This window comes from Lasioglossum baleicum, chromosome 10, assembly GCF_051020765.1.
Source record: "Lasioglossum baleicum chromosome 10, iyLasBale1, whole genome shotgun sequence".
Taxonomy (NCBI): domain Eukaryota; kingdom Metazoa; phylum Arthropoda; class Insecta; order Hymenoptera; family Halictidae; genus Lasioglossum; species Lasioglossum baleicum.
In genome coordinates this window covers 4,732,962-4,750,897 of record NC_134938.1, presented here as the reverse complement: position 1 = coordinate 4,750,897, position 17,936 = coordinate 4,732,962, and the positions used below count along the sequence as shown (strand labels likewise).

General features: G+C 43.8%; 1 protein-coding gene across 17 annotated transcripts in view; it reads right to left on the bottom strand.

The window, feature by feature from the left end:
* Positions 1 to 17,936, bottom strand: part of Unc-13 (unc-13) — a 697,844-nt gene that overhangs the window by 277,975 nt on the left and 401,933 nt on the right. For 13 of the 17 annotated variants that reach the window (XM_076431953.1, XM_076431956.1, XM_076431950.1 and 10 more), the window contains 10 exons: positions 11,690 to 11,809; positions 9,308 to 9,477; positions 6,993 to 7,189; positions 6,461 to 6,493; positions 4,328 to 4,449; positions 4,053 to 4,239; positions 3,775 to 3,972; positions 988 to 3,693; positions 392 to 495; positions 35 to 237 (listed from right to left, as the gene is read on the bottom strand). In XM_076431953.1, coding sequence (XP_076288068.1) covers positions 35 to 237; positions 392 to 495; positions 988 to 3,693; positions 3,775 to 3,972; positions 4,053 to 4,239; positions 4,328 to 4,449; positions 6,461 to 6,493; positions 6,993 to 7,189; positions 9,308 to 9,477; positions 11,690 to 11,809 — 4,040 coding nt within the window. The remainder of the gene's footprint in view (positions 1 to 34; positions 238 to 391; positions 496 to 987; positions 3,694 to 3,774; positions 3,973 to 4,052; positions 4,240 to 4,327; positions 4,450 to 6,460; positions 6,494 to 6,992; positions 7,190 to 9,307; positions 9,478 to 11,689; positions 11,810 to 17,936) is intronic. The other 4 variants (XM_076431948.1, XM_076431951.1, XM_076431954.1 and 1 more) reach the window with 2 other exon arrangements.

Below are 17,936 nucleotides of genomic sequence, written 5' to 3'. Positions count from 1 at the left end.
ATAAAATGAAATTTTATTTGCATTTATTACTCACCCGCAGCTGCATGACAATTTGATTGTACGCCCAATGCCACCGTTGCTTCGCCGTCATCTCCGGTCGTTCCTTCAACTGCGTAGGCACTGGTACAACGCCGACCATATCCAGTAATTCTTCGTCTGGAGGTTGCTCGGGTGGACTCCTCGGTGGAGTGTCCATTTGAACACTTTCTTCCAACGAAGCTTGCTTCGATATGCTCCCTGTTCGCAAACAGTAAATCAATGTATCAGAGACGTAAATACGTATCTACAGGTTTATTATGTTACTATAATTATATATGTTATATGGCTGATGTATTACTCGTTTCCGAATGTAATAAATCAGACATATCATACGCAACGACTATCATCTTACCTCGTGGGCTGTCTGTGTGTGACATTGGCGGTGTAGTCTTAAACGTGTCCACTAACGAGCCCTCTCGAGACCCACGAAGTATCGTTTCGTCCTCCCGTTCGTATCTTTGAAAGCAAACAGTTATTTCGTTTCAATGTGCCGTTCGACATGTTTCACAGAATTGCATAGGACAGAAAAAGATTACCAGTAGACTGCGGACATTATGCATTTTTGACAGAAAAGGGTACGTACGATTTATAGCAGTGGGCATGTTAGAAATATTTAATAACACCAATTTATTACTTTCAGCTTAATAGGATAATTAAAAGAAGAATACCATATTTATTTGGCTCCTGCGTCCTGCTATCAATGCGAACATTTCTTGTTTTGCATAAAGCATCCGCAGTCTAATTAACAGTAAGTATTAATAATTGTATGTGGTAATTGGAAACGTTAAATTCAATGTTCAGATGAAAATGTTCAAAATAAAAATATTCTAGGGCAGAAGAAATGTTTGTTTGTTTAGTTAAAATAGCTCCGAGTGCAAAGAGTTAAATCCTGCTTCACTGACTTTCGCAATCTTAAAATTCATACAAAAAGAGTGGGTATTCAATTACCTCTCGATAGAGGTATCCTCTCTGATGGTATAGTCATCGGGACCCGCGGCGCTGAGAGGAACTTCCGGCTCATCGATGGTCTCCTGGTCTTTGAAGTATCCCCGCTGGTAGCTATCAGTCCTGCCGGCGTAGCTGCCTCTGCTCTGATACGAGTCTGTCCTGGTCAAAGGCGGTTTGAATCCTTCCTGCGTGGTGGAGGAGAACGAGTCCTTCCTGGCTTGTTGTCCGTACGAGTCTCTCCTACCGTAGGCTTCATCGGGGAAGTGATCGGAAGCGTAGGAGTCTCCTCTAGTAAGTTTCCGTTTCTGCGAGTGCTGGCTAATCTGCGAGTGCTGACTGAGCTGGCTGTGATGAGACAGCTGGGAGTCCTTCCTCTGCGGCTCCTTGGGTAAAATATCCGGGTACTCTTCGTCCTCGATCACCTCCTCCTGATAGGAGTCCGCTCTGGTCAGTCGTTTGCCGTTCGCCGGGGTGGTCGTGTGCACCATAGCCTGTACCGTCACTCTGGTCGCCGCTACGTGGTTCATCATGGTGGTCGCTGGCTGCACCGCAGAGGTCACCGGGGGCTCGATTAAACCGAGACCAATAGGAGTGGAGTCGCTGACCGCTGGATAGTCGACGATTCCTTTCTTCTGCGGGATGGCAGTATCAACGGTGGGCTCGATGAATTCGTCCTCCCTGGAATCCAAGGTGTGCTGTTGGATCAGCGGGCTCGGCTCCTTCGTGAGCTTTTTCTTGGTTTGGCTAGCCGGCGACATGTCCTGGCTCTCCTGGGAAGTGTAATAGTAGTCCGAGTCGCCGGAATGGTAGCCATTAGCTCTGGTCTGACCCCTCGGCGTGGTTACCGACAACTCCGGCACCTCGCTCAGTCTCCTCTCCGTGCTAGTTCCGTGATAGTCGCTCGTATAAGTCGTGCCGCTGTCCGCTTCGCTGTACGGCGTCTGGTAGTCAACGTAGTCCTTGCCATCACCGTAACTCTCCTCGTAACTGCTCTGAGACGTGACAGGCACCTGCTTGTACGCCTCTTCTTGCCGGTAGCCGTCGTGTTGGTTGTACGTGTCTTTGTACGTATCCTGCTGGTTGTAAGTGTCCTTGTAGGCATCCTGCTGGTTATAGGTATCTTTATAAGTATCTTGCTGGTTATACGTATCCTTGTACACCTCCGGTTGCTCGTAAGTATCCTTATACACTTCTTGCTGGCCGTAAGTGTCCTGTTTGCTGTAAGGCTCTTTATACGTGTCTTGCTGGTTGTAGCTATCATAAGTCTCCTGTTGATTGTAAGTGTCTTTGTACACTTCCTGCTGGTTGTACGTATCCTTGTAAGCATCCTCTTGGTTGTAAGTGTCTTTATACACTTCCTGCTGGTTGTAAGTATCCTTGTAAACCTCCTGCTGGTTGTAAGTATCTTTGAACGGCTCTTGCTGATTATACGTATCCTTGTACGGCTCTTGCTGATTATACGTATCCTTGTAGGGCTCTTGCTGATTATACGTATCCTTGTAGGGCTCTTGCTGATTATACATATCCTTGTAGGGCTCTTGCTGATTATACGTATCCTTGTACGGCTCTTGCTGATTATACGTATCCTTGTAGGGCTCTTGCTGATTATACGTATCCTTGTAGGGCTCTTGCTGATTATACGTATCCTTGTACGTCTCTTGCTGATTATTCGTATCCTTATAAGGTTCCTGTTGATTGTAAGGTTCTTTATAAGGCTCCTGCTGATTGTAGGTATCTTTGTAAACCTCTTGCTGATTGTACGTGTCCTTGTAAGCCTCTTGCTGATTGTAAGTATCTTTGTAAGCCTCCTGCTGGTTGTACCCATCCTGTTGGACGTAGGTATCCTGCTGGTTGTAGGTGTCCGGATAGGTGTTCTGATAACCGGTCGATGTGTTGATGTTATACTGTGAGTCGTAATTGTCCGCGGGGTACTGGTTGTACGTGTTCGTCACGTTGTTCTGATCGTATACGCTAGACGGCACGGACGCGCTGTAGTCCTCGTACGGCCCCTGATAAGTGTCCTCCTTGTAGGTGTATGGCTTCGTCTTTGGCTCTTGATACTGGACGTTGTTCTGCTCGTAGCCCGCCGCCGGATAATTGTCCTGGATTCCCGGTTTCGCGTACTGATCGTTCAACTGGCTAGTATACTGATCGTTCGGCTGGCTGGTGTTCGGATATGTCATGTCCTGATACGTGTCTGGGTAGACTTGAGTGTTTGGCTGAACGTAAGGCGTTTGGTACTCGCCGGCGTACGTCTGATCATACGTATCATGCGTCGGCGGCTCCTGATACGGACGACCATACTGATCGTCGACAGGAGCCACGTAACTTGGCCCGTATTGGCTCTCGTCCGGGTACTGGCTCTTGGCAGACGGATGCGCCTGCAAATCATATACCGGATGCTGGCTGTAACCGCTCTGCTCAGTGTGCACGCTGTCAATGTAGGTTTCCTGAGGTAAGTTGTCTTGGCTGCGATAAGCGTAATTATAGTCCTCGTTGTAATCAGACTTGTAGTAGCTCTCCTCGGAGGGCGTTCTAGTCTTTGGCAGTTGCCTGCTCGGCGTGGCAGGTAGGGAGGCAAGCTTACGACTCATAATCACATTGCTCGGCTTCGTCGGCGTCGGCGGCAACTTCTTCCCCGTTCCTTCCTGACGGGACGGTGGCCGTTGTTGCGGCTGAAGCGGCTTCCAACGACGACTGTGGCTACTGCGAAACGATCAAATCGCTGTTATACATCATTCGAACGATTCTGAATTACGGTAATGAAATATTGCGTACGACGGATACCTGTAATTGAGTTCGTCCGATTCGTAACTCCGTTGTCTGGTGACTGTTGGTCTGTAATCGGGTCGATGGATTCCGATGCTAGATGCAGGCCTCTGTGGAAGCGTTTTTCTATTCCGTTTGTTCTCGTAATAGGTACTAGTTCCTAAATACCACTTCCCTCCACTGTCCCATTGTCTGTCTTCGTCGTCTTGGCCATACCTAACGGCAAACAGGATACAGAAATTAGAGATAAAGTGATTTACAAGAATTTCTTTCAGATGTAAACGGATAGCGCTCACCTTTCATTTTGGTAAGTATATCCCGTGATGCTATCATAGTACTCATTGTATCTGATGTCCGTTTGGCTTTCCGGATAGGTGGCGCTCATCTTGCCCACCCTGCCGTCGCTACTATACCCGTCTGCGTAGTAAGAATGATCATCGTATAAAGTCATCTGTCTTTCCAGAGACGGCCGTCTGTGGGGACCTGTATGCATACAGCAGATTTATGGTTATGTTAATTGTGTGTTCTTCTCCGCTGTTTTTATCTTATTTAATGTGAAGCAGTACCGTACCTCTTCGTCTAGAAGAGCTCGTCGTGGTGCTAGGATAACAGTACTCGGTGTCGCTGTAGATCCTCGTCTCGTCGACTCTCGTGCCAGGATAGTCGTAGCCCTCGCTGTACCAGCCGTCTTGGCTGAAACGATGGAACACAGTTGAGATAAAGTGATAGCGATCGAGTACGAGTCACAAAAGCGTAGATGAAATGATCCGAGATAAAATGAAGATGTTCGCTAGAAAACGTGATACGGTTGATTAAAAAAGTCACTCTTATGGATCCCCGTGAACACTGCGGCGACAGTGGCTGCACCATGCAACTATCCGTGAATGTTCAGTGCATTCCCTTTGATCCGGCGAACACGAGCTATTATTTTAATGGCGTCGTTCTACTTTCCTCAAAGCTCAAATACCTGTGAATGATCTCTCTCTGTTTGCTTTGTGGCTTCGCTCAAAAATACGAAGACGAAACGAGCCAGCAATGATAGACGTCTAGACGGTCCATCAAGGAATGTCGTCGATTGACGCCGACTCCGATGTAACTTTATAATATTTTCACGTGTTTGTTCTTGCTCCAGGAAAATTAACGAGGATACAGTAATCTCTCGATATATGGGAATACCAGGGACCAAAAATAACGGTTATTCTAAAATTTTCTACGATTAAAATCATTACTAGAAATTTGATTATTATTGAAATTTAAGATAATGTACGCAAACTATTCAAAAGAAAAAAATTCGAAGAACAAAATTATTAAAAATGTCGATTTTTATACTTTTTGGTTACAAATAACAGTTATTAGTGTTCAAAAAATTGGATCCTCGATAACTGTTATCGATGACGAAAAACTGTTTGGATTGCTCAAAGCAGTTATCGGTGATCGAATTCCTTGTCACTTGTTCATAATAATTATTGATGAGAAAATTCATTTTGGTTGCTTATTTAATTATTGAGTTGTCTACTCTTTTCGGATGGAGCAAGCCTGTGAAATTCATTGAGAATCAACAGACCATAGGAACAACACAAAATCTGTTTGTTTGTCACATTAAATTTTGATCGTAGCAATTAAGTTTGCGAATAAAAAATTTATGAAATAATTGATCGTCTACCATTTGAAAGTTGTACTATTTAATAATAACTTCGACAAATTTCCGTCATCAATAACTATTATGAGCGATCGAAATGAACTTCCCTCATTGATAACTGTGATGAGCGATCGAAATAAATTTATCTCGTCGAATAACTGTTATATTTCTCTGAACGATAACATTTACCATCAAGAGAAAAAATTTTCGGTTACTATAATCCTTATTTGTAACCAATACGATTTTAGACGATGAAATAGAATTTTCTTGTTATTCTATGACTTTTTTTCTTTTTGGTTATAACAGTTATGGTCCCTGGGGAATACTTCGGCACCGTAACGTCATTTAGGAGAGTCAATTAGGTAACTTCAGTTATGAACCTCTTCTTCTTACATCGAGATATTCCTGTATCATTCTCTCCGCTCCGAAATTAGAGAGGAGTGCTGGAAGCTCTGTCTCTGTTACGCGTTCGCGCACAGTCGAGATAGATCAATCGAATGTAGAGAGTTTGGTCGGAATCGATGGACTCCGTCCGATCCATCAATGACAGATTCAAATCTATACAATATAGGACCGACATCACTAAATTCAGGTAATTCGCCGTGGAAAGGCTCGGATTGGGGTAATTCAGAGCCGACGAATGCAAATCAAGTCGATTCAAGGACTAACCGCATCAAACCGAGGCTGATAAACTTGATTAGGACTAACCCACAATCGATAGACGAGTATTTAATTAGACTAGTGCGAGAGAACGAAACTCTCGAATACAAAATCCTATATTTACCACGTTTGAATCTGTCATCTTTGAATTGAAGTATATAGGATTTTTCAACTTTGTAATACTACTGCTTCCTTTACGAAATCTCTGAGAAAAAGTTAGTGTGTTCAGCGTGTGTTTGAACTGCATGTAAAGTCTACTTCGAGAGTGCACCAAGACACAAGATCGGGCTAGGTGTGGCACGCTAATGAACAAAATGCAGGATGAAACGTGTGATCTAAACTTGAGCAATGCGATGAAAAAATCGTAGAACTTTCTCACGAAGCTGGTGGGGTACTTATTCGTACCTGTCCTCGTAATCCCACGTGTGCTTCCGTCGTCTGAATCAAGCAAAAAACCATAAACAATTTTCGTCAAGTAGGTCGCGATCCGCGATCAGGGCAGTGCAACAGACATTGCAGTTCAATATCGTAACTCGTAAAAAGCATCGAAAACAAGAAGAAAAATGTTGCAGGCCCTGCGTTCATCGCAGGGACTACAATCAGTTTCATAATCGAAGCCGCACACTTCAAACCAGAATAACTTCTTTATCAATGGACTAACTACTTCAACTTTTCTCGTTTGGTTCATTTATAAAAATGTTGTTCCGACTTAAATCGCGTGCCATCGATTATGAGAGAGACTGTAAACCTGGCCGACAGTTTCGCGATGCAAACGAAGAACTAACAGCGAGAGAGAGAGAGAGAGAATGTTAAAAGAGAGTATCAATGTCTCTATCGTGACAGAATAATTGTTTCTTTCTCTTTGTAACGTGTGCGAATCTACGCTGATCTTTTCTGTGTGTACTTGGTGTTCTTAAGGTTGGTAAATGTCAAATACCTGTATTCCTTATAGTGTCTTGGTCTACTATTGTAGAAGAGTGGCTCGGAAGATTCTGAAGCGTGCTGAGACTGAGAATACCTTTGCGGTGGACCCTCTTCGGGATACGGTTCGTCATAACGAGGACTGTGACCAGATCCACCATAACTTCCGTAACCACTACTCGGTGCCAGTCTTCCCCCGACCGTTGCTGGAATCTAATCACACATTTTTCCAATTACTTTCTGTCCGTTCAGGAACTTCTCCGATTCTACGAACACCTCATCTCGGGGAATTTTAAACTTCTGCTATTGACAAGAAGAATTCATCATCCCGAAGATACGATTTTGCAGGGTGTCCCTCGTTTGGGTAAACTTTACTTTACCGGTCTCAAAATTAGTACCTTTCCCCGACGAATTATGATGTGTTTGGTATGTAATCCAGTAGATTTGTATCCGGCGCGAATGCAGATCGAAGTTTCGATCCTCTAGAATCAATAGTTGAGGAGTTATGGTCGCTTAAAGTTGAGCATTTTTGACAGGTAAGAGCGCAGCTATATTGATTTGTAGTGACGACCGCGAGCCGCCTACCTTGCCGCCCGCCATCCCCCCTCAATGTAATCCTAACCAATCCAGTAAGCGGCGTCACTACAAACAAATATGGCGGCGCCCTTACATGTCAAAAACACTGCAGATTGCTCAAATTTAAGCGACCACAGCTCCTCAACTATTGATCCTAGCGGTTCGAAACTTCGATCTGCATCCGCGCCAGTTACAAATCCACTGGATTACATACAAAATAAATCATAATTCGTAGAAGAAAGGCACAAATTTTGAGTCCGATAAAGTAAAGAGCAGCCCCTCGTTTTTCTAACAATTTTTAATAGACTCCGAATCGTTATGCAAAATCCATATTTTCTACGTCAGTCACCAGAAACTGGTGTCGACAGAAAAGCAAACAATGCCAATATATTGGACAAATAAAAGCGAGGAAAAATATTACGTACACGTGTGGACGCATATGCTTTATTTAAAGGTTATAACAATAAATTTGAAACACCGTGCAGAACGGTGATATTTACGTGTCTCATCTGTTTGCACAAGCTGTGTTTACCGCGTCGTTGTGTTTACTACGGATTGGAGCTGTGTTTAGTATCTCTGGGAAAAGAAGTGTAGAACTTTAGAGAAATGCATTTAAGGTGGAGTGGGTAAATCCGTCTACGGGGCAAGTCCGTTAAAAAATTGGTTATTTTTATTCATATTCTTTTATTCATATTATAATATGAACGAAATTCTTCTAGCTTGTATTTATTAATGTAGTATAAGTTAGTATGAACTATTCTACATAGACGCCCCTCCCAAGAATAAAGGTCTTTTCCTCGCTTAAATCAACCAAACAGTCACGTGCGAGGTACACGTACAACTTTGTGGTTACCCTGAACGTGCAATAGTTTACAAGTTATTAATATTGTATATTCTGTGGTGTTATTTTAGGCAAGTACAACAAACAGTGATATAGGTTTACATTAAATACATCGTTTTTAATGTATTTTTTAAAATTGATTGAGAAAAACACTAAGATGATCTTGCCCCGTAAATATTACTATACGGGGCAAGTCCGTACTATCACGGTGGGGTAAGTCCGTACCGTATGGGTAACTATAAAACTAAACAATATATTTAATGCAATAAAAAGCATTTTAAAGCAGGCTTGTTAATCATTCTTTTCTTGCGCCGCAGCACTTGAAACAAGGTTTGAAAGCATTTTTAAACTTTGTTTTAATATCACTGTATTCCCTTTCATATTTCAGCATAAAAGTACATGTTTGTTTAAAAATGGATAACTATAAAAGTAAACAATATAATTTAATGCAATAAAAAGCATTTTTAACTCTCACAGACGGACTTGCCCCATTTTCGGGGCAACTGCCCCCGAAAATTGACACTTTGTACAATATCCTATCAAAATGATAATTTTCAAGCAAAATTAGAATCCTACATAATACTAATTCATCAGTAATAACTGTGGTAAGAGTTTGATACCAAGAACGTTAAGTTTTTACAAACCAGACTGAAAATACATCAGTTTAAAGTCCAATTTTGCAAAAACTACGACGGATCACCCCACTCCACCTTAAAAATGATAAGAAAATTGATTTGGTTCTGGAATTTTTCAAGTTCACACCGAGAATTCGTTTAAGGGTTGAAACGTGCAGAGGGGTGAACGGACCCGAAGATTCGCAACAGCGTTATTAATAAAAGTCGTCGACCCGGTCGCTCCTCGATGCTCGATGTCCCGCTGATTACAAAATAAAGGAATCATCGATGAATTAATACCTGATGGTCGTCCCTCTCGTAGCTATTTTCTCTCGATGTCTCGAGGGATCTTTGAGGGGTGGCCAATTGGTTGGCAGCGGTACGAAACTGCGAAGCTGAGCTGTTTGCACCTTGTCCGCCTACTGGATAATTCAGGTCCGACGTATAGTCTGAATCCTCCGAGTAACCGGCTGAAAGCCAATTAAAATTTCACGTTATTACGGTAACAAATCTCCCGGGAGGAATATCTCCCCACCGAAGGAAAAAGAATTGGCTAACTGGTGTTATCGACGAGATGTCATCTTGCTTACAAGATCGCTTTCTCTCACTCGCCCTAACAAATCGAACATACTCGAGACGAAGGAAACGTTCGCTAAAGATCACTGGCCCCGATATTTCGTTCTCATTCGTTAGTTCCCTATATCTGCCTGGTAACGCGGACAGGGGCTAAGCTTCACCTCACGGGACCACAAATTGCCGACTTTCTTTCATATAAACCTGCAGATTTTCACGAGAAAATGTACAGGATTACATTCTTCACCGTACGGCGAAGTTTAACCCGGACAGGTAACAAAAGGGAGGGACGCAGCGACGTCTTTCTATCGTTGCGAACATCATCGTCTGAATTCGCGGGTTCGGAATGCTTGTCTTTCCCGGTACTGGAGAATTGGTCGATATTGGAAAATCCGAGAACAGAAACAGAGTGCAACAGCGGGGTACAGACAGAAATAGTTAATGTCCATGCGAGTTTGATTACATCTAGGCATAATACTCGTCGATGGGGGAAATTGAAAATTTTCGACGAGGGGAATAATGGAGATGTATCGTACGAACGGGGTGAATAAATAAAGAACTAAAGAAGTAGATCGATGAGATTCGTTCGTTGCGGAAACAAGAGGGAGCACTGTCGAACTGTTACCATGCTAAGGGCGTAGTGATCGTTGATGACGAGAGATCTTTAGGGTAGTGGGTGGAACTTGTAAAGGGATAAGTTACCAACAGGTAATCATTCGTCGGTCGATAACGACAATAGAAGCGGCGTTTCGTGTTGCGATTCGTCGGATGAAAATGTCCGTAATCCGTGGATAATGCAATTGCAATCGCACGGAGCGCCCTTATGCTCACCGATCGCGCTGACAGTCAACAAAAAAAAATTGTAGCACGACTACGAATCGATCCGGTACACGGAAAACCAGCCGCGTCGCGTCGATCGCCGGCACGAAAATACACCGTGCGACAAAACTGTGAGACGTGTGAGCAGATTAATCAAAAAGTTGTAGTAAGAACGTTTTTCTTTGTTTACGGAAAAAGTTACTTGAAATAACCGCTTTCAAGGAAATATAGTACAACATTTGTGGGACACCGTATAGAGGTTGTTACTAGAATGGACATTTTATTAATTTTTTGATGTGTCTTCCAGTTTTGCCGCGGGGTGTAGCCGGCCAGCGAGATTATTCTGGAAAACGTGAAGAAAACGCGCCGCAGAGGAACAGTGAAGTAATTATTGCTACGCCATGAATATATTCATTCGGTGCCGCGGCTACACTTCTTCGTAAAAGCAACATAAGACGTATTAACAGCTCTCTCGCACGCACCCCTGCGATATTCTCGTGCGCCATTTGAATGTTTCACGCTAAAATTAACGTTCGATAAGAGCGAATCAAGATATTCGAAAATAACGCAGCCAAAGAAAGAAAATCTCCTGTTTCCCGGAGATTTCAGATTGTTTGGTGCTTTACGCGATTCCCAAACGACCGTTTTGCGGACCGCCTTTATGTGGCAATTTAGTACTCCATTGTTGCCTCGAGGATTTTAATTGCAAGTTGTATGTTCCAGCTCGCGCAAGTGGCATTTCTACTTTACACGTACTCCTCTCGTCAAACGAAAAGGCTAGGCGAGGAATTGAAAATACCGAAGCCTGTCACAATAAAAAAAAAGCGTGAATACTTCTTAAATGCGAGATGTTCGTAATGAGAATTTCCTTAAAAGGTTTTTATTCTGATATGATCATTCACTTATGGAGAAGAACCCTATTTTTATAGACAATAAATTGCCCTAGTCAGCTATTGTAATAACATCGCTGTTATTTAGTGTCCGCGTTCCCAATGATGGCTCCGTTTAAGGAAAATGAAGGCGACCTTGAGATCTCTAACAAAAATAGCGTAATTCTAAAAATTCTGTGTTCTAGTCCATGAACGATTGGTAAGAAAATTCTCATTGTTTCGAGCAGCTCGCGCGTATGGCGCCGACGCATGGCTGAAGAAAGAGAACTTAAAAATTTTTCACCGCGAGCTGCGGCGCGCACGAGTGGCCGAGTAGCAATTGATTCGGTCGTTCCTCTCGTGTTAGAGAGTATTCGAATAAAACAGCAGCCACTTAGACTGTAACTTGGCGTGTACTTACAGTGGCCTATATTGTACAATATCTGTCGTCGTGCCTGTTCGGCTCGTGCTTCCTGGTCCATCATGTTGTTCAGCATTTCCAGCTTCCTCTGCAGATCCGCCGCTTCCGTGTTCTCGGGGTCTTTCGGAAAGATAGACATCGGTGGGGATATGGTTAATCGTGTGTCTCGACAATGCACCGTCTCTACCGTCTCCTCTAATCCACATCGATTAACGGTCGCTTTTCATATCTTTCGTTGCTTTTCATTTCTCTCCGAGACTTTCTTTCTTTTTTGCTATTGTTTTGTATTTTTAGATATTTCTTTTTTTCTATTCCAGTCTCGCGGACACTCGAATGGTAAAATGGCCGCCCTGGTCCGGATCTAGCGTTTCGCGTCTCTACGGTGTCTAATGAGCTTACCGGCAGCATCGTCGTCGAAGTTTTTCTACCTCCGATCGAGCCGATATGCGAGCTCTTAAAAGGAAACCCGTGTTACGCGCTCGTTGTCCATTAGACGCGAGCGATCAACGAATTCACGTACACGTTGCTTGAAAGATTTACGATTAATGTCCAGTGAACCGTGCCCGACGCATTAATCGAGCCCCGGGCTTGAAATCGACTCGAAAGTATAGCCTAACAAAATTGCGAAAAAATATCCCACTTCACAACTCTCTTTCGAATTTTTATTTTAATCGCTAACCGATAACGAATAGTTTGAAAAGTGATTTGGGCGGGACGGTTAGCTGAATCAGTCTGTATTCCAACTTTTCTCACGGTCATACGTAAATTATGAAGTGGCACAGCCCGGCTTCCATCCTCGTGAAACTTTCAACGAGAGTATTAAGGTTTTGCGTTTCGAATTATTTTCGTTGCTGACCCAGTTTGTTTACTATTCCTCTGATTGATAGATGCTGAGTAGTAGGGAGAAAACCGTGTGAAAAATTTATTCGAACCATTTATTCCCGAGGGCGGAATATCGATCATCCTACGATCCTCTGTTCGCAGAAAGGCGGCCGTCGAGAAAGATTGCAATCAAAGGGTCGCGGGGAATCAATCTAACAACCAAACGGTGAAATTGTTGAAATATTACGTGGGAGGAAGTAGATTTGAGTTGTTCTTGGTAATTTCGAGCACCTAGAAAAACCTATCGTCTCGTCTAATTTTTTAACGTCGCAAATAATAGGACCTTTATCAAAAATATCATCAAATAATTCAGCATCGATATTGAAACTAGAAAGCTCGAACACGAAATAACGTTCACAGTAAATAATGTATTTATCAAGCACTCTTTGTGGCGTAATACGCAGTAATTGTTTTCCTCCCTGTGTTCTTGTTTCGTTCCTAATGGGCCCATCGCGTTGCATAAATAAATTACGAAGGGAGCACAAAGTTTCTCGTAATGGTGTACTTAGGAAAATATTAAAGTCACGGCGCGATGACTCGCTGTACATTCGAGCAATTGCCACGGAGATTTCTCGAAGCGTAAATTAGAGAATAAATATCCTTTAATGGGCTCGTGCCTATTTATTAATACTTTACTTGGTAAATTGAACTCCCCACTGAGAAATGGTTCGCCGGGCATGCGTGTGTGTACGTGTGTGTGTTCTGCGGCATCGAATGCGTTCCAGTCACGCGAATATTACTTTTATTGTTGGCATTCGGGCTCACTTGTCATTCGACTGGATCGATAAACCACTCATTCAGAAAGTCTAGGCGCTGTAATCACAAACTCGCAATTTTCCCGGCAACGTTTCGCGACATGTAACACTCGGAAAATTATGCGAAATGCGGCCTGAATTCCCGGATTCAATTTCTGGACGGCAGAAATCATTGATAAATAACATTATAAAATTCTTGTCATTCGAAAATTTTCTACGATAAAAATCATTAATAAGAAGTTGATTGTTATTGGAATTTAAGATAATCTACACAAAATGATTAAAACTTATCGATCGAAGAACAGAATGATTCAAAATTATCGATTTTTATAGTTTTTGATTACAAGTAACAGTTATCAGTGTCCACAAAATTTGATCCTCCTCGACAACTGTTATCGATGAAGAAAAACTGTTTTGATTGCTCAAAGCAGTTATCGAAATAGATTCCTCTCTCATCGACAACTGGTATGAGCGATAGAAATAAATTTCTCTCATCGATAACTGTTATGAGCAATCGAAATAAATTTCTCTCATCGACAACTGTTATAAGTGATCGAAATGACAAGAGAAAAAATTTTCGGTTACTTATAATCCTTATTTGTAATCAATCCGATTTTAGTCGATGAAATACTTGTTATTCGATGAGTTTTTTTCTGTTTGGTTCTAACAGTTAGGGTCCCTGTTGATAAGAGTTCCACAAACGTTTCGTGTAAGAATGAAAATTGAAGAAAAACTTCAAAAGCAGAGGAAAGAAACATCGTATTCTTGTGTGGAACGAAAACTGTATCAGGCCCAGAGAAAATTCGGTACTATTGTCTCGTCACGGGGTGTACACGGAAGCCATTAAACTCGGCTCCGAGGTGCGACAAGAGCCGCTTGCGAACGAAGAAAGGAAACGAACTCGATGCTCTCGAGAGCGCGACCCTGACCCACATATTTTGCATTCCACCGGCTTTTTTTTCCTCCAGTGCTGGAGACACGTACGTTCCGCGGTATAATTTCGTCGAGGGAACGGCGCGACGTCTTTCCGCCTTATTCTTTCTCGTTGTCGACGCCGGGCGGCGCGGCGCGGCGCGGTTCGGTGGAAGCCAGCGTCCGCTGTTTCTAACTTTGGTCTGGATGCAATTAAAAAAAGGGTCAAGCCCTGGCAGGAGAGCGTCTCGACGAGTAGTTCTTTTCTTTGAGACTACCCCACCGGCCCCCCTCCGGTTGGTTGGTTGGCAAGGGTTTGCCACCCCCGCGCCAAGTGCATCGAGGTCCTCCACCCTGCCACCGAGGGATGTCTCTTTAAAGTAAAGAAAGAAGAAGAAAATCCCCCTGCCGGCTGCACTTGAAGCGTTTCTTCGACCCCTGGCCATCGCGAGCGGATATCAAAGTTGAAAGGGTGATAAAGGAGTACGAGAAACTTTTGTTTAGAATCGAAAAATTTTAATCCTGACACAAGGTGGCACAGAGAAAAAATTTATACGGTTTTAAAGGGCGCGTTCGAATACTTTCGCGAGCCACTGTATTTAGTGGTCCGCGATTGATCCTCGAGAATAGACGCGACGTAAGTAGCCGGGCCGGTAATGGTCGAACGGTAACAGTTGGCCGTCGATATATTGACAAAGTTTGCAATCGGGAACAATAGGAAGCATCCCCGTGCGTCCTTCACCGGCGAAGCTGTTTTTCTCAGGACCGCGGCTTTTTCCTTCCATTTTTCTTTGTCTGGTCTTGTCGCGCATGTCGCTGGCGACTGGCAACGCGGAACAACGTTTGCCGGCACTTTTGTTCTTACGACGACACGGGGAAGAAGTATTGTTTCAATCGAAGGACTCCACGTGCCGGCTTCCCGATGCGCATAGAACCGCTTGTCAATTATATTTGCTAACGTCGGATTCATACGGTCTTCAAACGAGGATTATGAACGCGTGAATGGATTATTATTCGCTTTGATCAATTCCATCAAGTTTGAAAAAATTTCGAATCCGTGAAAACCCGGTTTCGTTCCGCCAGTCACCGGCTGCCGTCTTTCCAGCGCCAATCCCGCCGTTCGGGGTGGCCGCACGACCAAAGGCGTGTAATTAGTCTATTTTTGCAGGGGCAACTTTGTCGTCAACAAGGAAAATTAGGGCAGGCCGTTGAGAAGAAGGCGCGCACGCTCCCCGCAAACGAAAACAACCCCCACGAGCGGGCAACTCGTTTAACTCGTTACGGAGGGTGCGCCCTGTGCCACCCCCGATGAAAACACGGCACGCAAGAACAATGAGCAGATTTTTCGTAACACGCCCGTTCCTCGAAAATGCTCGATGACAGACATTTCGTGTTCGTGTAGATCCCTATCGAATACAACCCTTAACAATATTTCTAGTATTTTTAATAGCAAAGGCACCTTACCGACTAACGTGAGCAGTTTCTTGAGCAGCTCGGAGGAACAGAAAAATTAATTAAAACCCTGGTTCCCTTCTTCTATATGTATGACTTGATTAACCAGCCAGTCTACCGGGTGGCTTTCACCTCGCAAACGAAAAATTGAGAATGCCCACGCGTTTTCGCGGCGAGGAAAACCTCCGGCATCCTAATTAAGACCTGAAGGAGTTGTGGTTTTTGTTCGGCCACTCAATAGAGAGTAACGCGGTGTAAAGCCTCGGGAACGCCAGTTTTCGGATAAACTTCTTCTTTTACACGCCGAACTCGTTTGCATACAAACGTTAAGCATGCAGCACAAAAAATTGACATCGAATTTCAAGGTGAAAAGGTGAACAATATGTTGTTTGTCGCTGTTCTTCGAACTCTCGGTTTCGATTCCGACTTTCAAGCAATGTGTACGTGTCGGCGATTAGGCCACGTCGGCGTTCATCGGCGATTCGAGCATGACAACGAGACCCGCGAGCGTTCTCGCCGGAAGCCGCGCGCGCACTGGCGGACAAATACACACTTCACGATGCTAGGTCATGCGTGATTTGGGGTATCTATCTAAGGGGTACGTAATACTAATTGAATCGATCGAACGATACTGAAGAGCACGAATGGGATCCTTGATCAGCCGGATACCAGCGTAAACAGTATCGCGGCTGGTCGAGTGAGTCGCGGCACGATTTCCGATGAAAACAATCGTTGCATGTCAATGTAAGTAGTCGTGTAGCAAACAGAGGAGCATGAAAAGAAAATCGTAGGAAGAGAAAAGGAGACAGAACGTCTACGGACAATTGATAATTGATTACAGTGTCGCAGCCATAGCTCGATGCATCTGCAGGTACCCTCATTCGTATTCACCGCATTGGAACAAGAGATTCGAATAAGACCGATGCTCTCTCGCTGGAGCAACAGAGATTTTGTTTTGATTTCTCTTTTCTTTTTTTGTTCCGAATCAAGAATTCCCCTCCCCGTCCCTCTTGTGCTATCGCCGCGCCACTGCGTGCACGTGCGATTACGGTGCTCCGAAGGTGAAACAGATCAGTGCTGTAAACACAAATTTATGCCTGAATGGGTGGAGAACTCGAAGAGCTTCGGCCCGGTCGTCGATTCGGCCGGTAATATCGACCAATTGAACGGAGCATCTTCATTCGCCCGTGTTTCGACTCGATTAATCGCGGGGGCACGCGTTTCGCCTCGTCGCAACACACTACTACCCTATAAGAAACTCCTAGAGAAGGGATCAAACGAAGTTCTCTTTCACTACGTGCTTCACTCAACAACACGGTGCTTCGTTCTGAAAAAGGCGCGCAACAGTTCGGTTACTACTGCGACCGCTGTGTTGTGCTTTAATAAACTTTCGGATACGGGAGGGTCGGAGAAGCAAGAATTTTAGCCCGAGCAGCTTGCAAACGCTATCTGTTTGCGGGTTGCGAAGAAACAGCGAGAAAGAGGACGGAAGAGGGAACGGGAAACTACGCACCAGGATCCTGTGATGACGTCTGATTAAAAGAGAGAGAGAGAGAGAGAGAAAGAGAGAGAAAGGCGGAAAAAGACAGAGGATGGAAGAATGAAGAGGGGAGGAGTCCAATTTAATGGTACTGCGTCGGGATACTCTCTCTGCGTACGGGGATGCCTCGAGGTATAATTATTAGACTGCGGATTTGATGCATTTATCACGAAAATGAATTGATTATACAAATTAATTGAAAATAGCAAAAATATTCGAAAAATTTAAACAATATACATATTACTTTATTCTCAACCTACTAAAAACAATACGGAAGAGAATAAATTTCTATTTAACTCAAGTTTGATGCAATACAGCTAAGAAATATTTATTTTGCATAAAGATCCGCAGTCTGATAATTATAATTCGGTTTTTATGAAATTTCCCGGATAAAATATACTGATTTCGTTCACGATACAAGTAGAACTTCGATCATCCGAGTTCTCGCGGTCTCCCATCCCCGCCGTGGAAGCAGAACATCGAGGGAACATGTCAGCTCGTTTGATCGAATTCACACAGTGATCACACAGGTGTCTCGGAAAAGAAGGGAGCTCGTTTAGGAGAAACGCTGTGTAGGATCGGTGTGTGTCCCCTTTTTTGTGAGACACCGGACGATCGTTCAGTTCGAACGCGATAAACGACGAAACGTTCTATCTACAATTCGCCAGCCTTTTTTACCGCGTACGGCGTACTCTCCGAACTGTTG